This window comes from Camellia sinensis, chromosome 6 (genome assembly GCF_055761805.1).
Source record: "Camellia sinensis isolate YWXY chromosome 6, ASM5576180v1, whole genome shotgun sequence".
NCBI lineage: Eukaryota > Viridiplantae > Streptophyta > Magnoliopsida > Ericales > Theaceae > Camellia > Camellia sinensis.
Window position 1 is genome coordinate 200,266,032 of NC_138966.1, and position 24,074 is coordinate 200,290,105.

The window sequence follows — 24,074 nt, forward strand, 5'->3', positions numbered from 1 at the left end:
AGCGTCGAGCCATCAAAAGGGGCGCCTGACACGCGGCGATGCACGTGATTGACAGAGCGCGTGTCGGCCTCGTCGTCTCTGTCTTTATAAACCAAAGCGAAGTCTGAGGCTTGGAAGCATAACAAACCAGTTGAAACCTCTTCGTTCTCTGTAACATTCTGTAACCAACCCTTCTCTGAAACACTCAGCAACCCAAAAACATGGCTTCTTCTTCCCGTTCAGCTACCCAGAACATAGCCTCTTCTTCCCGTGGTCTGCTCACTCTCTTTCCCGACCTCAACGAGTCAACAAGAGAGATAACTGGTGCGGTGGCCTGTGAACCTCAACCAAACACCTCTGGTTTTGCTCCGTTGAACTTTCCGATGCGGTCGGTGGAGCAAAAAATGGCAGTGCAAACGGATATTGAAGCCAATCAGTATACATTGAAGTCCTGTGTTGAAACTATGACTGCGGTCACAAACTTGTCGCACCGGCTGCAGAGTAGGACAAATGAGGTGCAGCAGTTAAACGCCCAACTGGCTCTGCTCCAACGCATGTATAAGGATGCGCGAGCAGAGATAAGTGTGCTAAAGGCGGAAAATAAGGAGCTGAAGCGGAAGGCCACCGTTATGTTCCGATTTGGAGGTCCGCCATATGCTATAGTGGAGGAGCAGGGTGGAGTGATCGTGCCCAGTGGAGTGGGAAACACGGAGGCAACACCGTCAAGGGCCGCCCAGGACGGAGGCAAGAAGAAAAGACCGGCGGAATAGGCGAAAAAAGTGAGGTCGGTGGGTGGCCGTCTGCAGAAAAGAAAACAAATCTTGTGGTGTTGTGGTTTGTGTTGTTGTGGTTGTTTTTTTTTTTTTTTTTTTGTTAAAATTGTGATCGGGGTTGATCCCTGAGATGAATAAAAGATGGTTTGGTGTGCAAAGCTATATGGTATGAATGGAATTTGAAAAAGATTAAAAAATAATGTGAAAGAAAAATAAAGAAAGAAATAATAAAAATATATTTGAAATCAAAATGAAAGATGGGGGAAATAAGGAAAGTGGTTTGGAGAAAATAAATAAAAATAATGGATTTTGAAATCAAACGGAAGAGAGAGAGGGGACAAGCCCATGTGAGAGAAAGAGGGGAAAAATGATAGCCGATGCACCCAAAAATAATCTAGCTGCTATCCACAGGCGCTTAGGGGAAGGAAATGGTAGCAAGAGACGGCCAACACCATATATGGCTATAGCAAAGAAATGGAGTATCAAGCTCAATGGGCTAGGATTTAGACCAGAGAGTAAAGCCACTGGTCCTGTTGAACACACACCTCCAAGGCTCAAATAATCAAAACATGCTTCACGCATTTCCTTCCTTGCTTGATCAGGAGATGCACAAAACACCTTATACAGGGCTCCAGTCATTCCTCCACCAGTTAAAGGATGACGCATGTTGAAAGCATCACCTATTAATAGTGCTCCAGGAGTAGGGTAAGGAGCAGTTGGCATACTTCTATTGGGCATTGTTCTAATACTTCCCTTATCAATTGCAGCTATAAATGAATCATGCAGCTCAGGTGGAACCTGGGGAGCCACCAGAGGGAAGCAAAGCCGAAGGCTGCTGCAAAGCCGAAGGCTGTAAAAGCGAAAAAGGAAAAGAAGGCTCCGGCTAAGACAAAAGCTGCTGCGCCAAAAGCTAAAGCCGCTGTGAAGCCCAAGCCAGCGGCAAAGGCCAAGCCAGCTGCGAAGCCAAAAGCTGCTGTGAAACCGAAGGCTGCCGTGAAGCTGAAAGCTGCAGTGAAGCTCAAGGCTGTGGCGAAGACCAAACCAAAGCCGAAGGCGAAAGATCCTAACAAGAGGCAAATGAGCATGGAGGAGAAGCATAGATTGAGTGTTGGGTTGCAGGGTTTGCCCCAGGAAAAGATGCCACAGTTAGTGCAGATTATGAAGAAAAGGAATTCACATTGGCCTCAAGAGAGAGGATTTAGGTAGTGATGGGAAGGTATGTGTAGAAAATAAGCGGAATAGGTTAAGGTCCGGCGGGCGGCCAAGGCGAGGTTGCCGCCCGCCGGTGAAACGAAAAATACTAAGTGCTTAACCTTGCTCTGATACCATGTAGAAATTTAATGTATAAAGAGAAATAGAGAATTGTATTATTGATTGATTTATATTGATATTTATTACAATGATTCATGATTCCTATATATAGAAGAGGGTGAGTGTGTAGTAGGTAAGGAGTAGGTGAAGTGGAGGTGGTAGTGGTGTAGTGGGTTAGGTTTAGTGGAGTAGGTTTAAGTTGGTGAAGTAGGTGGAGAGTAGGTGGATTTTAACACATACCGACTAAGAGTTCCATTGTGAGAACAAAAATAAAAAATGACTAGCTAAAAAATAACAACTAACACTAACACTAACACTAACCCATGTTCTAACAGTTCCATTGTGAATGCTCTTATCTCTTCATTTATTTACACGGTTTTATAAAAAATATTAAAAGACATTAAAAAAAATTAACTTTTAACTATCTTAAAAAATAAAATAAATAAAAATAAAATAAATAAAACATATGAATAAAAATAAAATAAATAAAACATATGTAATGAAATTTGTACGACACAATTCTACTCTACTAGAGCCAGAGAAACAGAGATCACCACGATATCTTCTTCATCAACCCTCTCTCTCTCTCTCTCTCTCTCTCTCTATATATGTGTATTAGGTATATTTCGACAGAGCTCAACCCTTTTAGTACTCTCAATTGAGCTGTGTAATTGAGTATTTTCGTCGATTGTTGTTGTGTATTAGATTGGAGCCATTGAAGCTTTGATGATCGGACTAAGTGTTTTGAGGTCTTCGCAAATGGAAAGTGCTGTACCAGGACGACTTGCTGGATCGGAAATCCATGGCTTCCATACTATGGAAGGTACGTACAGTGACAGACTCAACACTTTTTGTTTCCATTTTGGGGGGTTCCTTTTGATTTTTTTGTGTTTCATGGTCTCAACCAGTTTGGGTCTTAGTTGTGGTGGTTGATGATGGTTTTTTCTTCATTTCTAGAAATGGAGGCTCACATGCTTTTACTTTTTGTAGGCAAATTTGAAGATGAAATTCAAAAATTAATGTTTGTCAGATAAATATAACCATTTATAGAATTTGTGCATGACTTTCAACTGTAAAAAAGTGAGCTTCAAAAACAGGGAACCCCAAATTGGTGTTCTCTCTTTGTATATTAGTGTAGATAGTGAATGAATGAAAGAATGCACTTGCTGAGTTATTGATAAGGTCATTTTGTTGATTAGGTTGCAGTGATCGTGATGGTTTGGGTACTAAAATTGCAAGTTGATTATGTTGTTGCGGGGCTATTTGGTGCAACTTATTGAGGTTTTTTTAAATTAAAAAAATATGGGAAGTTGTGTTTGAGTGTTGGATGCAACTTTTACTTACAACTTAAGATGCAAAAATTATTTAAATAAGCTGAAAATAGATTATGACTGGTGTTGGGAAAGAGTCTTCGTGTTATGTTTGAACGTTACTACTAGAGTGCGATTTCATTTAGGCGGGGATGAATTGTGCATGTGATATTTATTTGGCACTCGTGGTGGAATGTAACTGTTGGTGTTCTCAACCTACTGTTTGATGTGCTTCTTGAGAGTCGGGCTTCTGTTTTTGCTATATCTTTCTTGTTTTTGTTGGATAAGTAAATTTTTTTATAAAAAAAAGAGAAGGAACCCTTCAAATGGAAGTGGAACAATTGTATATACGAAGCTTACTGGTGCATTGTTTGTTGCATGGTAAAAACTTGGTTTAGAAATCTCAAACATAGGTCTAAGTCATAGGGAAGCCTCTCTGAGTTAATTAAAGCCTGAGTTTAGTTGTGGACCCTATTCACCTCTCCTAGTTTCCCAAATTGATGGACCTATTCTGGCTGATGGCCTCTTTTTTTTACTTTTTCTTTTTGGACTCTTATATGTTTATATGGTGAAAAATTGATGATGTAGTGCTGTATTGAGAAATTAGGTGAGAGAATTATTTAAGTAAAAAGCCAGATTAGAGACTTCGATTCATATAGCTGTCCTCTATAGGTTGAGACTGCCATGATCTCTTTCATTTCCTACATGTTTGCTTATATTGCTTGCGTTATAATTTAAGGTTGATAAGTATATTCCCAATTAAATTAAATTATGAGTTGATGTTACTAGATTTTGAAGTAGTATTTCAATGGTTGATTCATTTTCTTGATACATATCCGTATGTCATGCTTATAGCTTCATATGGTTCCTTGTTTATTGGACAGATTTGGATGTTGGCAACATCATGGAGGAAGCAAAGGCAAGGTGGTTGCGACCAAATGAGATTCATGCAATACTCTGTAACTATAAATATTTCAGCGTCTATGTCAAGCCAGTGACCTTGCCAAAAAGTAATTACCGTTGATTGTTGTATGAATGCAATATACTACTAGTTAGTAGTCTCCCCCATGCAGCTTTCCAACAGTTTCTTTTATCTTTGGAGATTTAACATCCATATAAGCAAATGGTTACATTGATGCCATTGTAGAAGTAGTCAATGTAAGATAACTAACTAAGAAGAAAGATGGTCTAAGATATGTATCCTACTTGAAAAGGTTGAAACGATATGGCATGATATGATACCAGATCCAGGCAGAATGGGGATGTACGCACCTGGATTATTGAGGAACTTGTCATCGTATGTATCCATGTTGTGTATTTTCAGGAAAACTCAGCTCCCCAAATATGTTTCCCATCTAAAAATAATGATTAGACTCACTCCACAGGGAGCTGTCGGAATTTTAGGCGTAATACATAAATCAATCATATAGCTTGTGGCTTTATTTAAATGTGGAACTCATTTAAGCAACTTAAGCTCGACCGGTGAGAAAAAGTGTTTGGCCGAAGCCAAAAAGAGGTGGACCTTCTGAGATATACAGTGTCACAACTAAAGTTGGTCAAAATACAAATGTTTTACACAACCCTAATGATATTGGTACTACTTCTTATCAATTTCAATGTTTGGAACCTCAAATAAAATGTCACTAGTAGGTGGCACACGTGATGCGTGTGCAATTCCAATAAGTAAGAATAAAAGAAAATAATAATGAAATTAATGTACTTAGCTTATGTGGTATGAGTCCTCTTACCCATGGTTAAACCCTTGGCCACAGGTTCAAGACTTGCCCAGCTCTTTGTATATCTTTTTTTTTTTTAAATAAAAAACATTACCGTGTGGCATGAGCAGACCAAAGGCTTCACTACAACAACTGAGGCCTTCACTCAATAATAGTACTAGCGGGAAATTAGTTTCATAATATGTATATTGTTTAAGTGGTAAGTATGTTCTTAATGAAACTCAAGGCCTTGGGTTCGAAATTTGCTTACGCTTTGTATAATAATTTTTTATTTTAGCATATATAAAATTGACACATGGCATGAGAAGAAGAAGGCTTCAGTACACCAACTGAGGCCTTCACTTAATAGTAGTATAGATGAGAGCACCTTTTTAATAAGTGATCTATGCTTCCTCTGCTTGCTTGCTAGCTATTTAGGCATTGTAGATGGGGATTGATGAGGCACTAAATTTAACTGGGGCTGTTTTGTTCATTGATTGAATTGAAAATGGTGATCTTTTCTCACATAAGTTAATCAATTATCATGAAATATATGAGGTATTCTATTCCTGAACTAATAAAGACTGGTTTTTCTAAGAAGATGAATTAGGAAGGCAAAATGTTGTGCTTGCATTTGTTTTCTAGACTTGGTCAATTATATTTTAGTAATTATCTTTTGAAGTCATAAATTAGCTATCTTCAATGGGTCCCATGGATTGGGTGTTTTAAATCAAGTGGGCTATTTTTTTGTTGAAATGGCTCATGTCAGTGTTATGGCTCAAGATCTCAAATGTGAAGTAGACATTTTAAACTCTAATCCTATCATCTGCAACTCTTCTTTTGTTTGTACATTTCTCGAAGATGCCCGTTGTAGTATAAAATTTTGTAATGTGTTGCATTGTGCTGGTTTAAAAATGAAGTTTGTAACTTTTGAGGAATTGAATGTGCATTCAAGAAGTTTCCATGGCTCTTGATATTGCTTGATTGATCATGGTCCTATCTAATATTTTTTTTTTTTTTTAAATTAATAGGTGGTACAATTGTGTTGTTTGACCGTAAAATGCTCAGGAACTTTCGGAAAGATGGTCATAACTGGAAGAAGAAAAAGGATGGGAAGACTGTCAAAGAAGCTCATGAACACTTGAAAGTAAGATTTTCTAATTCGTAAAATGTTTAATTGTCATGATAAAGCTTTATTTATGTGATTAATAGCAGAAAAAGGAGATGATGGTGTTCCTCCAGGTGCAGGATATATGTTGTTGGTTACTACTTTTCATGATCTTAGATTGATAGTTTTGTATTGAAACATATGTATTGTGAACTTGTATGACCTTAGATAGAGTCAAGGGGCAAAAAAGGATGTGTGTTGTGGCTGTTGCCAAACTAAGTCAATAATTTATAGTCAATGATACATGAGCTCTTAGATAGTTTTTAGTAGACGTGTACGTTGAAATGTCTATGACATGTCAATATGTCATTTACATGATTAATGGTGTAAGCATCAAGAATAGAATGTCGGACCTCATTAAATTACTTGAGCTTTCCTTTTTAGTACAAATTGTAAATGCCCTGTATTAGGCAAGTACCACCATGTAAAGTTTGAAATAATTGAAGTTTCTAAGGATTGGATTTGTGTCTATACAGCGTTCTCATTTAGTTTTTTCTTTTTAGAACTTTACATGTTTCTATGTAAGTGTAACAGGTTCCGATTATAACATATAAGACATTATAATTTTTGCTACTCGGTATTAGGATACTGCTTTATTTGCTAGGCATGTTCATATGTTTCTCTCTCACCAAGGTTTTAAGTTAAATTTTCTAATGTTTGTCAGGCATTCATTAAATAAGGAGAACTCTGAATGCTCAGAATGCTATCTTGGTTGTTTGTTACTCGATTTGGTATTTAATTTATCTAGGGAGTTGGTACTGAACCGGTTCCCTATGTTACTATTATTAGTTTGCTCTAGAACTTAAATAGGTTTCTTCATTATCATGAAGAAGAATGTTGGTCCACTATTTATGCTTGGCATATTCATTTTTATTTGCTTTACTTTTAAAAACTTTGGCTGTGTTTGGTAGAGTTTTCTAAAATTAATTTCACCCTTACATTCTAATGCTATGTTTGGTTTGAGTTTTGAAATCATGATTCCAAATCAATTTCAAAATACATTTTGAAAACATTTTCGGTAAAGTAGACAATTTTTAAATTTTTGGTCTACCCGGTCGTTTGGTTGGTTGACCGGCACAGTGCTCTTTTTTTTTTCAATTGCCAATCGCCACCTATTATTTGGAAAGAAAAAAAAAAAATTTATATTCAGTGTGTTTGGTTTTAGTTTTTTGAAAATTCAGTTTTTTGTTTTTCGTATTTTTTTTGTTCTTAGTGAATATTTTTTAAATTTTAAATAATTTTTTTACGTTTTTAGATACACCTTACTTAGATGTATCTAAATAGTAAAATATTTGTGAAAAAATATTTTAAAAACTAATAAATACAAAAAATGTACTTAATTTTCTTTCTTTTTTTTTTTTTGTATTTTTTGGTATTTGGTGTATTTTTTAAATATTTTTTTTTCACAAATGTTATATTTTTTAAGTGTATTTATGTTAAGTGTGTCTAAAAATTTTTTAAAAAAATGATTAAAATATTAAAAAAATTCGTTGAAAACATTAAAATACGGAAAATAAAAAAGTAAAATTTTCTGAAAAATGTGCTTATTGTTTTTAATATTTTTTAAATATAGAAATCATTTTTTCAGACCAAAATGACAAATTAGTTTTTTGAATTGAATTTTAAAAAAAAGTTTGATTACGAGTGTTGACTAAAATTTTCAATAGAGTTTTGAGTTGTGTGTTTGTTTATGAGTTATAAGTTTTTCAATTAAGTTTTGAAAACTCTTTTCAAAACTCATAACCAAACAACTTTTCTCAATTCATATTTCACATCAAAAATTCAAAACTCTTTTCAAAACATAACCAAACAAATTTTTTCTTTTCAAATCATAATTCCAACACTCACAAACTCAAAATACAACATTCTCATATCATAATTCTAAAATTCTACCAAACACTACCTTTGTTTTTAAATTTTCTATTATCTCTGTCCTACTCTTTATCTTCAATTTTTGGAGGCAACTATCTGCCACTCCATATGGATGTGTACTTTTTCTATCTTTATTATGTTTTACTCATACGTTGGTTACTATTGGATACGGTAATTATAACCTTCAGGGTGTAATTATCAGGTATATAAGTTTCTCTTCTTGTTCCCCACACTAGAAGGGAAAAAACCCAAAAGTTTTTTATTATGTTGCTATTTTTAATTTTCTGAAACGTTTGTGTACCACATAAAGACTGCAAAACTCGCATTATTTTTTTATTCAAACGATTAATGTTATTCTTTAAATTAATTTGGCGCAAATGTCTATTTCCATTGTACTAATTTTGCATCAATTAAAATTTGCCAATTCACATTTTTGTCTGAAGTACAGGTCGGTGACGAAGAAAGGATTCATGTATATTATGCTCATGGTGAAGATTACCCAACCTTTGTTCGCAGATGTTACTGGCTACTTGACAAGTATGAAATGGTTTAAACTTATATGGTTCCATGAATTACCCATTTCTAGTTGTTTCTTGTATTATCCACTCTGATGTCAAATAAATTGCATTTTCTACTCATTGGCACAGCATATGTTATGAACTAAGAAGCACAAACACTTCTAAGAAGGTGGTGTGTCCGCGTCCAACACATGTTGAACACTAATGTTCAGTGGAACACTTTTTGACACGTGTTGAACACACATCCCAACATATCCTATTAATAAAAAGACTCGAATACACTTTAAAGACTTAGGTGACACAAGTGTCCATTGTTTAAACACTCATGAAAGACATTACAAATTTGAGCAAAATAGCTTAGGATCTAATGATAAAAGAAATATAAGGTAGATTTATACATATTATTAATCCATTCTCCTTTAAACTTCGAAAGTTCGTGCTATGTATATTTTTATTAACATTGAATTACATATAATAAATATTCAAAATTATATATTTTATGTGTTCCCCAGTTGTCACTTTCTGCATTGTTAGAAAATTGTCGTGTTAGCGTGTCTATGTCGTGTCATGTTTGTGTTTGCACTTCTTGGCATATGAATAAGGGTTGCTTACGCTAAGTTTTACCGTCGTTGGAATTTTTTTTCAGGGCACTGGAACACGTAGTCCTTGTTCATTATCGTGAAACCCAAGAGGTTGGTCCCGTATGCCTCATCGAAACTCTCTTCTCTCTAAACATGTATGCATGCGCGCACATGCATACAAGTTTTTATTTTTCAATTTTTTTGGACTGTTATAGCCTTGGGAAACTAGTTAAAGAAGTTTGAAGAAATTCATTGTTAATTTAATGAACCGATTGATCTCAACTCAAAGCATTGGCTGTACCAAACTTTTGATATCAAAATATAAAATTATCTCATAATCAAATATATCAATTTTATCTTAGCTATTTTATCTTGGGCCTCTTTCAAGGCAGCAGGACAGTGTGTTTGTTTGTTGTATATGGGCAGCACCCCCTTTTGATGCTCTTTTTATACACTTCTTTTTAATAAGTCTTTGACTTTTTATACACTTGCAAAATAAGTATATCAACCTTTTTTTATTTTATTTTAGTAAAGGAACTCCAAGTTCTTCACAACACTATGAATCCTAGCTGTGTCACATCATTTCAGAGGTCATGCCTCTGCCATAACTATCGTAGGCACAGAAAGAACCAATGGGCATTTGATAGTATGAAAGAGAAGATAGGATATATTGCAAACATTGATAGATAAGCTTGAGCTTATCTCTAAGATGAATGGTTTATGCCTTCCGTTTTTTCATTCACTTTAGGTCTTAACAATTGGTGCTAACTATATTATGTGCTGTGGTTGATCATGACTTAATTGCAGGGTTCTCCCGTCACTCCTGTCGATTCAAATTCTAGTTCAGGCCCCTCTGACCCATCTGCTTCTTGGATCTTATCAGAAGAAACTAATTCTGGAGCTGATCCAGCTTATTATGCTGTGGAGAAAGCACAATTAGGTGGTGATGATGGAACTTTTTCTAATACTACTCTATTACATCATCAGCGTGAAGGGTTCTATTTCTTTCCGTTTACTGTAAAGGAAGTGTGGAGTTCAGGGGAATTTAATAATAACTAGTCTTCATAAGGAATAACTTCTTTGTTTTTATTTGTTAAAATTGTCACGTTACTGAACTTTTTTTCCCTTGGAAAATGTGATGTGTTTTAATTTTTCTCTTCTTGGCAACTTGACAGAGTCCAGTGACAGTATGACCCTCAAAAATTATGAAAGGAGACTTCACGAGATCAATACACTGGATTGGGAAGAGCTTGTGGTGCCAGATGATCCCAGGAAGCTGAGTGCACCTGATGGAGGTGGTTAACTTAATGCTTCTTGTAGTGAAGCTAGGAGATCCAAAGGAAACCATTGACGTTGTATCTTTATTTATTAATTTTTGGGCTAGTATTTTGTCATATTTACTATCTCCAGATTTTTTGGCAGGAAAAACTTCATGCTTTGAACAGCAGAATCAATTTGGAACAAATGGATTCATGAGTAGTGTAAGTGCATCTCTCTCTCTCTCTCTCTCTCTCTCTCTCATGTCCTTTTTCTTTCCTCATTTACTTGGATGAGGCAATTATTTCTATTTTTCTACCTATAATTGTTATAAGACTAGTGCCGTTTATTTAGATGCGACAATTATTTCTATTTTCTACTGATAATTATATAACTTGATGCTGTTTATTTAGGAGTGACAATTATTTCTAATGATAATCTTATATAATTTAGTCAAGTCTGTCTTACAGAAAGAAACAAATGACGTACAGTTATTGAAATGTTCTCTGCGTGGAGTTAAACTTTTTTTGTCCTAAAATCTGTTTGTGGTTAGAAAATTTAAATGAAAACCTTATAGATGGTTGTGGCCAGAACCACGCAAAATCTGTGTGCTTCCTCTGGAAAACAGGAATATTTTTCCCAAAAGGGTAGAATGTTTTGCATCTGATTGAACATATGGGATGATGATTGTGTGTGGGGAAACTGGGCAACGGAGACTTAAGTTGGGAGTACTGCGCTTTCGGCAGTGGAACTGGACATGAGAAATTAAAGAAGAAAAGAAAAATATAACTTCCCCTTCTATTTTTTTTTTTTTAAAGAGAAATAAAGGAAGTGTAAGAATTGATATATTGTTGATTACAAGATTGATTAATTACAATTCCTATACAATCTATATATAGAAGAAAATGTGGTAGTAGGTGTAGTGGAGGTGATAGTGGGTTAGGTGAAGTGGAGTGTGTGGTGAAGTGGAGGTAGGTGAAGTGGAGTGTGTAGTGGAGTAGGTGAAGGTAAAGATGGAAAATTCTAACAGCCCCCCGCAAACTCAAGGAGGAGAGAAACTAACCAACTTGAGTTTGGAGAGAGTAACAAAACAAGAAAATACATAAAAATAAAAAAGGATAGGAGACACTGTATGGTCGTGTCAGACCGTTGGTGAAGACACTGTATGGTGGTGTCATAACGTTGTAGAGGACACTGTATGGTGGTGTCATAACGTTGTAGAGGACACTGTATGGGGGTGTCATAACGTGGTAGAGGACACTGTAGGGTGGTGTCAGACCGTTGGTGAAGACAGTTTATGGGGTCATGTCGGACCGTTGTAGAAGACAGTTTATGGGGTCATGTCGGACCCTTGTAGAAACTAACCGGAATCAATGTCGGGACAGTTTACAGAGTCTTGTCGGACCCTTGTAGAAACTAACCGGAATCTATGTCGGGACAGTTTACAGAGTCTTGTCGGACCCATCAAAAAAATCGCATCCTCAAAAGGTGCGCTCAATTTTTCAAAAAGGCGTGCCATCAAAAGGCGTGCCCAATCCATAAAAAAAAAGGCGTGCCATCAAAAGGCGTGCCCAATTCATCAAAAGGTGTGCCGGACATGATGGCGAGGCACGTGGGCGCCTTGGCTTGCGTGCCCGTTTGTCGGCTGGTGGCAAGAGGCGCGCGATGCGCGTGGCTGCCTCGGCTATAAGACAGAGGCTGAGGCTGAAGCAGAGAAAAGCTGCGAAAAACCTCTGAAAAAACAAAAACTCTTCTTCGTTTTGCTGAGAGAGATAGTCCGTAACACTCTGTTGTCTGAGAGAGATTTCTGAGAGAGATACTCTGTAATACTCTGTGGCCCAGAAAATGGCTTCATCTTCCCGGAGTCTGCTCACTCTCTTTCCCGACCTCAACGAGTCAACGAGAGAGAGAACTGGTGCGGTGGCACTGGAACCTCAACCAAGCGCCCCGGAGTTTGCTCCGTTGAACTTTCCGATGCGGTCGGTGGAGCAAAGAATGGCAGGGCAGTCGGATGTGGAGGCCAATCAGTATACTTTGAAGGCATGTGTGGAAAGCATGACGGCGGTCACAAACCTGTCGAACCGGCTGCAGAGTAGGACAAATGAGGTGCAGCATTTAAACTCCCAGCTGGCTCTGCTCCAACGCATGTATAAGGATGCGCGAGCAGAGATAAACGTGCTAAGAGCAGAAAACAAGGAGCTGAAGCGGAAGGCCACCGTGATGTTCCGATTTGGAGGGCCGCCATATGCGGCAGTGGAGGAGTATGGGGGAGTGAACGTGCTCGGTGGACAAGGAAACACGGAGACCGGACTGGCACGGGACACCCAAGATAAAAGTAAGAAGAAGAGACCTGCAGTAGAATAGAGAAGGGAAAAGAAAAATCCCACTGTGGGTGTGGTTGTTTTTTTTTTTTTTTTTTTTTTTTTTTTTTTGTGTGTAAAATGGTGATCGGGGTGAGGCCCGATATGAATAAAATGAGTTTGCAGTTCGTCTTCTTCCTCTTTGTTTGTTTGGTTGGTTTTTTGTTTTTTTGTTTTTTTTTTTTGTTTAATAAAATAAATAAATAAATAAATAAAATAAAATAAAAGAAAGAAAGTGGAACTACGTGGGTGAGGTGCAAAAGTGATGATAATGTTGTGTGAGTGGAGAATAAAGAAAAGAAAAGAAAGGGATTCTGTTGTGTGGGTTGTGTATGTGCTGGTGTATGTGTGTGATGATTAAAAAAATGTGGGCATTAGAAATCCCGTGGGTGTGTGTGTGAGTGTGGGTCACAAGAAAAAGAGGGATAGAGAGAGAGGTTAATAAAAAAAAAAAAATGCAAGATGAGTGAAACGGGATGGTATAGGAGGCTGACGAACACTATGATCAGCAGTACCACCTCTAATAATATCCGTTTCTTTCATTCAGGCGGCGGCTGAGCCTTGGGCTTCGGCGGACGGCCGCGGCCGCGTCGCGGCGGCGCGTTGGGGTCGGGTTTGTTCGTGACCATGACGAACTGACCGCTCTGCTTCATCTTGTTCAAATGGTGAGAGAGAAGCGTCGATCGCAGCCATAATCATCTCCGGGTACTGAGGAAGAGAGGGAGGAGCCGGAGGCTCTCCAGCTGCCATGTCAGATATTTTGTGAGAGAGAGTGAGACTGTAGAGACGACAGAAGGAGGAGAAGTCGAAGAGCTCTGTCCATGGGCGGCCCGTGGCCAGTAGGGATTGAGTCTGGGCTGTGGCGCGAGAGATGAAGGTTGACGGTGGTGGCGGCGGCGAGGTATCCGATCTGCTTGTGGTGGAAGCGAGGAGAGGAGGTGACTTCGACGGCGTGGAAGGCCGCGAAGGAGGTGTCGACGCCATGGAGGGAAGCCGAACACGGCCTCGGCTCGAGGTGCTTGCTCGGCGTCTCTGCTCGCGTCGTTGTCTGGTGCACCATCGGGGTCTTCGGGAAGGAGAGAAGATGATCAGCGCGAAGCTTGAAATGAATTGAAATTTGGGTGATTGTTGTGGATATATGTGTATGTCGTTCGGCGGATTTGAAGGCGATAACGGCCGATCCGGCGACGGAAGAAGCAGCCATGGAAGCTCCAAAGTCAGCCCACTGGTTTAACAAACAATCTTTTTTTTTTTTTTTTTTTTTTTGAGCCCCGACCTCCTTGGAATTTAAACCACCTCCTGAAAAGAGAAAATGCCCACAGTATACAAGGTTGAGGTCCGGCGGGCGGCCAAGGCGAGGTTGCCGCCCGCCGGTGAAGCGAAAAATACTAATTTCTTAACCTTGCTCTGATACCATGTAAGAATTGATATATTGTTGATTACAAGATTGATTAATTACAATTCCTATACAATCTATATATAGAAGAAAATGTGGTAGTAGGTGTAGTGGAGGTGATAGTGGGTTAGGTGAAGTGGAGTGTGTGGTGAAGTGGAGGTAGGTGAAGTGGAGTGTGTAGTGGAGTAGGTGAAGGTAAAGATGGGAAATTCTAACAGGAAGTATGTCTGTTCATAGTTTTTGTCCCTAAAAGGTGTAGTAGTGAAGAAAGAAAATCCCCATTGTTGAATTTCATTAAAGATACAGTTTTTATCGACTGTCAAAGAGACCCCCTGGCATGGAAGGCAGGTATTCAAGTTAAAAGTTTTCTATATTCTGTAGAGATTGTCAATTCTAACCAGAGTATGAACATGCCTTTGACATGATAGCAGTTTGGTTTATTTTTAAGCAACACTATGGCAGTTTTAGTAGGGGTGCATCTCTGATCTTTTAAATACAGTCTATTGATTCTTCATGCCATTATTATGTGTCAAGGTTGGCTTCGTGAGGCTCAAATTTTTTCTTTTGTATGGCTTAAATGCTGATGCTTCATGGCTGCCAACATGCTTAGACTTGAGATTCAGGTTTAACATTATTTAATTTTAATTCTTCTTCATAGTAGTTTCCTGGCATTCCAGTCTAGACTATTACAAATATTCCCGGGGAACATAATCCATAATTTATCCATTTTTAGGTGGTTTGTCTGCCACAATAGGATAAATTTTTTTTGTATCAGTAGTCTTACAGCATCAACATACGTTATGAATTTTAGTTTGGCTAACCTGACTTATGCATCTACTTAACATGGTACCAACCACTAAACTAAGCCAATATAATGTTTGCAACTCTGAATTTGGGAATTTCTTCGCAGGGTACCATCCTATCAGCCAACAATTTGCCTACGGGAAATTCTTTTGTGAGTCAGTCTGAGACAGTTGACCAGATTAACTCCATTCATTTGAATACATCGGACAATCTTTGCTTTCAAAGGATGGAAGGTCAAACAAATTCAAGTTTCCAGAAAAAGGATTGTCAACTGATGGCACTGGACACTGGTGATTCTTTGGACATTCTGGGAAAGGATGATTTGAAAACTCAAGACAGCTTCGGAAGGTGGATGAACTCTGTCATGTCTGATTCACCAGGATCAGTGGATGATCCGACTCTGGTTTCCTCAATTTCGACTGGTCATGAATCGTTTACTTCTCCTACAATGGATCATCTTCAATCATCTGTTCCAGGACAAATATTCAGTATAACTGATGTCTCTCCTGCATGGGCTTTTCCAACTGAAGAGACGAAGGTTCTTTCCTTTATGACAATTATGCTACTATTTGGTCATCTGGTTATGTGTGCACACTTTTCATATGCATTAGGACAAGGTTTTTGTTTTGACTTGCACATTATACTCAGTTTCTTCTGTTTCCAAGTGTTCATCTTCTTTATGAATCGTTGGTATCATATTTTACAAATTGGATAATTTTCAACTGTGTTTGTTCCCGCGGCGAAAAAACTGGTATAATTTTTCTATTCTCTTTTTATTTTAAAGTATGCTATGTATTTTGTTTGTGTGTGTATTCAATTGTGGATGTAATGGAAATGTGGTTTGCTGCATGAATTAGTTTACGAACATCCTGGAATTAGTCAGTAATCTTTCTTGAGACTTAAAAAATGAATTCAGTAAAATGTGCCCTTTGTATATGTTTCTTAAGTAACTAAGCAATTGAGTATTTTAGCTGACCTTCAGTATTTGCTGTTGCAGATCCTCATCACCGGATTTTTTCATGGTGGGCATCCACAACTTGCAAAATCCAACATATATATTGTGTGTGGAGATGCATGTAGTCCTGCAGAGATTGTCCAATCTGGAGTTTTCCGCTGTTTGGTTTCATCACATGCCGCTGGAATAGTAAATCTTTATTTGAGTTTTGACGGCCGCAATCCGATCAGCCAAGTTATGACCTTTGAGTATCGTACTCCTCTGATGCACACCTCTATTATTTCTGCAGATGAGAAGTCTAAGTGGGAAGAGTTTAGAATTCAGATGAGGCTTGCTCACTTGCTCTTTTCTACCTCTAGGAACCTTAGCATTTTATCTAGTAAAGTATCACCAAATTCCCTCAAAGAAGCAAAAATCTTTGCCCGCAAAACCTCCCAATTTGCTGATGGTTGGGCACATATGATGGAGTCATTTGAAAATAACAAAATCTCTTTTCAACAAGCGAAGGACAGCTTGTTTGAGCTAGCTCTGAAGAACAGACTACATGAATGGCTGTTGGAAAGAGTAGTTGAAGGGCACTGTAAAACTTCTGACTATGATGATGAAGGTCAAGGTGTAATACATTTGTGTGCTATCCTAGATTATACATGGGCTGTCTACCCATTTGCCCAGTCTGTCTTATCATTGGATTATCGAGACAAATTTGGATGGACAGCTCTTCATTGGGCTGCATATTGTGGAAGGTATAAATAGTTCTTGTCAATCATATCAAATTTCAGAAACTCTGGTGCATCACATGACATAGGTTGCTGAATACAATTCTTGGGACCACTGAGAAATATTGTTTTAGCCTTTTCCTTTCTCTCTCACGTGTTCCTTGGTGCTTCTCTGTAGTCTTTTGTACTTTTTTTTGTTTTTTTGTTTTTTTGTTTTTTTGTCGACGTTGTAGATGGTCTAACTTCTAACAATTGCCATGGTATGTTGGGGGAAAATATAGTCTGGAGCAGGAAATACCTGCATATTCTTGGCTCATATTTGTTGTTGGATTTTGAAAACTGCTGTGATCTGGTCATCGCTTAATTAAAAATCTCCATTTTCAGGGAGAAAATGGTTGCTGCTCTTCTATCTGCAGGGGCAAAGCCGAACTTGATCACAGACCCAAATTCAGAAAACCCAGATGGATGCATCCCGGCTGATCTTGCATCTAAGAAAGGTTATGATGGTTTAGCAGCTTATCTTGCAGAAAAGGCTTTAGTGCAACACTTTAAGGATATGACAATAGCTGGAAATGTCAGTGGTGCATTGCAAATCAGCACACCTGACTCAGTAAACGTCGGGAACATCAGCGAAGAGGAGTTGTATCTGAAGGATACTCTGACTGCTTATCGGACAGCTGCTGATGCAGCAACACGTATACAGGCTGCATTCAGGGAGCGCTCATTTAAGCTACAGTCAAAAGCAGTTGAGGTTTCCAATCCAGAGAATGAAGCACGCAATATAATTGCAGCAATGAAGATCCAGCATGCCTTTCGCAACTATGAGACTCGAAAAAAGATGGCAGCTGCTGGCCGAATTCAACATAGGTTCCGTACTTGGAAGATCCGAAAAGAATTTCTCAATATGCGACGTCAAGCTATCAAAATTCAAGTAAGCTCTATACAGAAGATTCCTTCATGCTCAATTGATTATTCAGAACACCTAAGCAGAGCCATATAGTGGATGGACAGCTTCCGTTCAAACTCAAATTGCTTTTTCCAAGTCAATCTGAGTGGCCATTTCATGCCTGCTCTCTCTCTGTGCTAGATATATATAAGCTTTTACTCAATCCTCCATTTGGCTGCTTAGAGCTACCTAAATCAGCCTGAGCTGCATGGTTTTTTAGAGCCAACAGTTGTGGACTTGGGCAATATGACTCCCTTTCAGAATTAAGAAGAGCAGTCTGTAAAGGGGAATTTTTTTTTTTCATTCTATTTTTGATGTACATTATCAAGGTCGATCGGGACTTGGTCGTTATAAACAATCACAGTCTCTCGACTTTGATAAATGCAATAAAGACTAATCACTCAACACTGTGTGATGCAGGCTGTTTTCCGGGGGTACCAAGTCCGGAGGCAGTATCAGAAGATTGTTTGGTCAGTTGGAGTGCTTGAAAAAGTAATTTTACGCTGGCGTTTGAAGAGAAAAGGCTTTCGGGGACTTCAGGTTAGCCCAGTTGAAGCTATGAACAATCAAAAGCAAGAAAGTGAAGTGGAGGAGGAGTTCTTCCGAGCCAGCAGGAAACAGGCTGAAGAGCGTGTGGAGAGATCTGTTGTACGGGTCCAAGCCATGTTTCGCTCACGGAGAGCACAAGAAGAATATCATAGGATGAAGTTGGCTCATAATGAAGCAACGGTACACAATTTGTGTCTAACTAGTCTAACTTTAGTTAAAGTGGAATCTATTTATCACTTGACCAAGTTGATTTTGTTTTGTGCAGCTGCAATATGAAGGACTTGCCTCTCCTGATAATAATATGGGATAACTAGAGTTTGCTTCAGGTAGTTACAGCAACATTGACAAAACAAAAATGTTTCCAAGGGCAAGTTTGTGTTATTGGCTGCAACGTGTATATCTTGTAAATGCCTAGATTAACTGTAGATTTGGCCCATCTGTGTGTTTTATGAAAATGTGGGGGACCATGTTTTCAGTTTGATAGGTATTTCAGGTCCTTGTGGTCTTGTTTTGATGATTGACAGGTTTCAGTGTTTATCCTCATGTTTTGGTACATTCTCTCTTTAATAGTGCGTGGTTACTATATTGCAGATGGTTCGTTCGGGTACTCTTCTCTTCAACAACACACTCCTAATAGTAAACACTCCTAATAGTAATGTTTCATTCATTTGAACAAATTTTACCCGCCTATTTTGTGCCAAAACCTGTTGGGTCTGTCATTCTTCATTGGTTTGCATTGCTATATATGATAGTGCGAGCTCATTTATCAACATAAGGGCCATGATGGAAAGGCACTCTCCATTTGGTGTCAGAAGTGCCTCCTTGTAACCCTTGCCTACAGACCAAATTTGGTCTGAAATGAAATTTGGATATGCAAATCATCACATTCATTCATACCTCTTTTGCATTGACATCCATACATCAAAGGTTTGTTCCCTTGCCAATTCCATGAAGTAACAAGTGTAAAACATACCAAGTTATTTGTGTCAACTTTTAAAAGCTCATTTCTTTAAAAAGCTCATTTAAGATCAGTGCAAATGGTAAAAAAAATCTACCTTGAGCATATTTTAAAACTTATTAAATTTTCATTAGGAACTTAAACAACCTACTCATCAACCTGGCTCGATTAAAGTTAAATCAACACAAAAAATCAGCTTAAATTTTGCTCGATTAAAATTGCTTGGAGATCAGCTCAAAATGTAAATAAATTAAATTTGAAAATTTGAACATATTTTAAAGCTCGTTTAACCTTTCATGTTATGTTTGAGCAACTTCTTATTCAGCTTGACTTAATTATATACATTATAAATTATAAAAAATAAAAAATAAATAAATCTATTTAAGCTTGGCATTTTGATACTCGGCTTGCTTAAAACCCTTTTAGATAGACTCAAAAAGTAAAAGTAAACAAACAAAGGGGTTTGCTTGGTTTTTGAGTTTGGGTTAAATAATCACAAAAGGACAAAAACAAGTAAAAAAATCATAAAATGCCAAAAATTACAAAAGAATAAAAAAAATTCACTATTTCAGAGTTAAAAAGTCAAAAAGTCAATTAAGAATACCAAACGAACAAAAAAATTCCAAGTTAAAAGAGTAAAAAAAGAAAGAGCTAAAAAGCTAACTAAGAAAGTCAATGCGAAATGAAGGCTAAACTTAAAAACATTTTAGATTTGTTTAATTTGTGTTTTGAGATAAATTTTTAGAAAATTTTTTGGAAAGAGTTCAAATTTTTTTTTGATTTGTTTGATTGTATATTTTGAAAATAATTTGAAAGTTTGAGAGTTTAAGATGATTTAATATTTTGTTGTAGTTAAATAAATATGTGTAAGAAAAAGCAATTGAGAATGAAAGAGAAGAGAAGAGAGATAAAAAATGATTGATTGATGTGTAAAAGAAAGAGAGTAATAATTTGAACCAAACAAAATTTTAAAAATCTTCTGAAAATTTGTATCTTGAGATCTCTTTGAAATTCGTCAAGGTTTTAAGTAAAATTTAAACAATCTATTATTCAGCTTGGTTTGTTTATGACCAAGTAGCACCATGAGTGAGCCCAAAGTACATAAGTAGCACACCATACGTGAGCCCAAAGTGCACAACATGTCACCTCCAATGAGACGCAAAAGATGGGACCATTTCCTGCAATTTTGCATCAAATACGAAGAAAGAAAACAGAAAGAACTTAACCTTCCCCACCCCAAAAAAATGGAAAATGAAAAAGATGTTGTCAGCAAGCTAACAAGGTAAAAGTGCTAAGAAAAACAACATGCTAAACTTTCAATTATGCAATTTATACCATCTAACTGTTCAAAAGAAATTGCATGCAGCAGTGTCATGAAAATTACTATTAGGTAGCTCAGCACGTATGTTTGCCCATTCATTCTCCTACTTAATATATTGGGACATCCACTTAAAGCCATCACCGTATCCCATCTTGCGAACGATGCTGCACATAAAGACCTCGAGAGGGCGGACATTTGAGTCGGCAAGGTTAACCTTACCCTTACCAGTAGTAATGCCAGTCAAACCCAAGTAATATCGCAACTCATCCTCTGATGCAGCATAGGGTATATCAATCTTGTTCCCAAGTATGAGAAATGGGACATTTGCAAGTGACTCGTCCGAGAGGAGGGCATCCAACTCCTTTTTGGACTCCGCAAATCTCTCTTTGTCATAAGCATCAACAAGGTACACTACAGCATCCACCTAAATGGTTCAAAAAACAGTACACTGTTTAGGAACTAAATTGCAGCTGTAATTTGGCTTTTCAGCTTCTCAAAAAATTTGGCTTTCCATGCCATGAGAGAGATGAGAATAGCAACAATAGGATAAAGAAACATTTCGGCAGCGAGTTATTTAGCATTGCAATTAATTCGAGGTCCAGATAGCTGAAACCAACTGGATGCAAAGTTCAAGCCCTCAAAACTACAAATGCATTGACAACAATGGCATGAATATGAACAATTTTAAATTTTTTATCAACCGATGTACATGATGTAGTAATTTTAAACAGACTAGTTCATTCCATTAACTCAACTGTAAATTGCACCATTGTGGTAAAAGCATACAAGGTTCTAGACTTGGCAACAAATTGACACCAAATGGACTTGCCGAAGACTGGAACACATGATCCAGACATTGCTTCGTCACTGTCAGGACACTTGCTCATTAAAATTTGGTCTACTTACCTTAATTGAGTCCTAGCACAATTGGAATTAGATTTACCACTCAAAACTTGAAGCCCACCTTAAGGCAACTCAAGTGAGTGAGGACGATTATTGGAGCAGTTCCCACTTGAACTGGGATCAATTCCATCCCAAGCAGAGCCTAGAGGTGTCTTTGTAATTTCCAAAGAAATTCCAAAATATCTAGCTCGATGCCTGCCTGAGTGGACTCTAGGTTTGGATCAACAATTCCATTCCACGATGTCAAAAGCCTGCCCAAAGGGTGCTTGAGCGTGCATACAGAGAGAAGTCTAATTAGGTCAAAAAACTGCTTCTGTTTTTTTTATTATTGAAACATGGTTGGTTTTCTTATTAATAGACACACTTTAAGACAAAATCTTAGGCTTTTTTGGTTTTAGCTTTGTGATATTTGAAGCCCTGTTTTCTCAAACTTTTTGGTGAGAAATTCATTAGTAAGACTCAAATTTGAGTATTTTTTAATAGAAACTCCACCCATACACTTTCCATAACACACCCATCCATTGGCCGTTAAGTAACAAAGCGCCAAGGAATGGAGAACGGAAGAGGAGTTCCATAGAGCACCAGTGAATCAAGATTTTCTGCAAAGGCAGAGCCATGAGGAGTGGAACAAGAGCAAGAAGCTTGGAGTAAAGGCTTCTTGAGTGAGTTTGGCCTATTCACCCCCCTCTAGGCATAAAATTTTTCCATTTCACTATATCATAACAAAACCGTACAGCATGCACTGGCCATCCTAACATCTTCCAACTGACATCATTGAAAGATGAGGGTATTTGAAGAAATGGCAAAAAGGATGAGGTAAAAACTGACAAGTGACGGACAACAAATTATCAATTAGGATAAAAAAAATATGTAATAGTTTCTTAGATGCTCAATAACTTGAGCTTCCAACACGATACACCAACAACCATTTAAGAAATTATCAAACCCAACTTCATCATCTTATACAACCTGACATTGGACTTTTACTCACCATGGATTGTCTTACAGCATGCTCTGCCTTAGATAAAAATTTCTCAAATGGTTTGCCTTATGCTGTGTTGGGTTAGGAGGTGAAATATGAATAAAATATACTTACATTTCACCTAATTTTATACACTTTTTCCCTTTATCTTTTTAAATCCCTTCCCAAATCTCCCAATCAAACATAGACTTAGAAAAAAATTCCAAACTCTTAAATGGATGCCAATACCGCTAAGGTAAAAAGAAAAGTTACATTTCAAGTTTATATATAAACTATCATTTGGAATATCTTAGTTTTTTAAGATCAATTTGAGGCATTCTAAAAATTTATCATTCAGACAGTTCCATTTCCCACCAAATCTCACCACGTTTGGTGAGAAACAAAATAATTCTTTTAAAAGAGTTCTATTTCTCACCATATATCACCCTTTTTCTCACCTAGTTAACCATCCAAACAAGAGATTTCTTCACCAAAAACATCAATTCAAACTGACAGGTAACCAAAAGAATTCAGATCTCTTTCTTTCTCTCACTCACTCACACAAACAAAAATAAAATCATCAATTCTATTTGGGTTAATGGGAAATAGATCAACAACTACACTTGTGCCTAAAATTTGTCTCAGCAAGTGACAATTGAAACAAGAACTATGCACAATTCATAAGAGCATCATATATGCATATGCTAATTCAAGGTTTTGAACCCACTAAAAGAAAGATCAAGAACAACCATAGTCATTCAAGACTCCACAGAGTAAATTAACTAAAAATGTCAATGTCACAAGAATTTTACCTGGGCATAGTAGTCCTTCCAGACTCTTCGAGCGATCTGATGCCCACCCAAATCAAAAGCTTTGAACTTAATTTTCCCAATACTCAATTCCTCTGATGTCGGATACTGTGTCGGTTGATGCTGTACCAATCTCTGCCAAAAAAACAATAACAATTCTTAAAAATTCCTAAAAACTCAAATCTGAGAAGAAAAAAAATCGGGGTTTTCTAGAGAGAGAATCAGAACCTCATCTTTCAACATGTGAAGCAAGGTAGTCTTTCCGGCATTATCAAGCCCTAAAAACAAGATCTTGGCCTCTTTCTGCCACAAACCGAGAGATGCAAGAATTCCGTAGAACCAATCAAACAGAAACATGATTCGATTTCAGCGCCGATCTCCGATTAAACTCTGATCAAATCTCGCCGGAAAATCCAAAATCACAGTGCTGGTGAATGATGATTTTGTTATGGGAAGAGAAAAGGATGGAAAATGGAATAGAATTTTTTTTAATATTTATTTATATAGGGTGAGGTGGACGAAGGTTACCGGCTGTGCCGGTGTGCCAGGGGTGAGTAGCTACGTGGGTTGATGACGTGGAGTGGTAAAAAGGTCAGTGGTGACTGAAATATCCGGTGAGTTGGATGGTAATCCACGTGGATGATAACAATTGGTTGTTACGCGTCATCCGATTGTGCAGCCGTCGATTTGGAAACCATTGGGCAGTGATTTTGTCGCATTAGGGACGAATTTTTGGCTGCCGTTTAGTAGCTCAAAATTTATGGTTTAAATTTGTGAAAATGATACCGTTTTATATTTAAAATGATATCGTTTTGAGTGATTTGAATCATTTAAATCATAAAATTTTAAATTACTTAGTATTATTGTTTTAGCGGGTTAGGTTGGAAATAACAATAAGTTATTTTATTAGTT

General features: G+C 37.5%; 2 protein-coding genes across 6 annotated transcripts; one reads left to right on the forward strand and one right to left on the reverse strand.

Annotated features, from left to right (window-relative positions):
- The first annotated feature begins 2,546 nt into the window (after positions 1 to 2,546).
- On the forward strand, positions 2,547 to 18,800 carry LOC114277705 (calmodulin-binding transcription activator 5). Of its 5 annotated transcripts, none has more exons than XM_082875850.1 (14): positions 2,547 to 2,682; positions 2,769 to 2,886; positions 4,258 to 4,383; positions 6,120 to 6,235; positions 8,577 to 8,665; positions 9,293 to 9,338; positions 10,035 to 10,167; positions 10,403 to 10,522; positions 10,650 to 10,708; positions 15,151 to 15,582; positions 16,042 to 16,742; positions 17,100 to 17,646; positions 18,082 to 18,390; positions 18,476 to 18,800. In XM_082875850.1, exons 2-14 carry the CDS (start codon positions 2,790 to 2,792, stop codon positions 18,518 to 18,520), a joined length of 2,820 nt encoding a protein of 939 aa, XP_082731976.1. In that variant the 5' UTR covers positions 2,547 to 2,682; positions 2,769 to 2,789; the 3' UTR covers positions 18,521 to 18,800. The 5 variants fall into 5 exon arrangements, with proteins under 5 accessions (XP_082731976.1, XP_028075461.2, XP_028075455.2 ...); XM_028219660.2 differs by having other exon boundaries at positions 2,565 to 2,682; positions 10,638 to 10,708; XM_082875851.1 differs by lacking the exon at positions 2,547 to 2,682 and adding an exon at positions 3,263 to 3,344 and having other exon boundaries at positions 2,832 to 2,886; positions 10,638 to 10,708.
- A 1,389-nt stretch (positions 18,801 to 20,189) lies between these two features.
- On the reverse strand, positions 20,190 to 24,067 carry LOC114277695 (small COPII coat GTPase SAR1A). Its single transcript, XM_028219644.2, has 3 exons — positions 23,391 to 24,067; positions 23,166 to 23,297; positions 20,190 to 20,913 (listed from the first exon to the last, which is right to left on the reverse strand). Exons 1-3 carry the CDS (start codon positions 23,517 to 23,519, stop codon positions 20,593 to 20,595), a joined length of 582 nt encoding a protein of 193 aa, XP_028075445.1. The 5' UTR covers positions 23,520 to 24,067; the 3' UTR covers positions 20,190 to 20,592.
- Between the last annotated feature and the right edge of the window lie 7 nt (positions 24,068 to 24,074).

What these genes read in the sequence shown, in the direction of transcription:
- LOC114277695 (XM_028219644.2), bottom strand. Translation starts at nt 23,519, where the DNA reads ATGTTTCTGTTTGATTGGTTCTACGGAATTCTTGCATCTCTCGGTTTG. An exon ending in TTCACATGTTGAAAGATGAG is followed by an intron (nt 23,298 to 23,390) that starts GTTCTGATTCTC and finishes TTTTTTTGGCAG; the next exon opens with AGATTGGTACAGCATCAACC. An exon ending in GGAAGGACTACTATGCCCAG is followed by an intron (nt 20,914 to 23,165) that starts GTAAAATTCTTG and finishes TGAACCATTTAG; the next exon opens with GTGGATGCTGTAGTGTACCT.
- LOC114277705 (XM_028219660.2), top strand. Translation starts at nt 2,790, where the DNA reads ATGATCGGACTAAGTGTTTTGAGGTCTTCGCAAATGGAAAGTGCTGTA. An exon ending in TGTGGAGAAAGCACAATTAG is followed by an intron (nt 10,168 to 10,402) that starts GTGGTGATGATG and finishes GCAACTTGACAG; the next exon opens with AGTCCAGTGACAGTATGACC. An exon ending in TGGCTCATAATGAAGCAACG is followed by an intron (nt 18,391 to 18,475) that starts GTACACAATTTG and finishes TGTTTTGTGCAG; the next exon opens with CTGCAATATGAAGGACTTGC.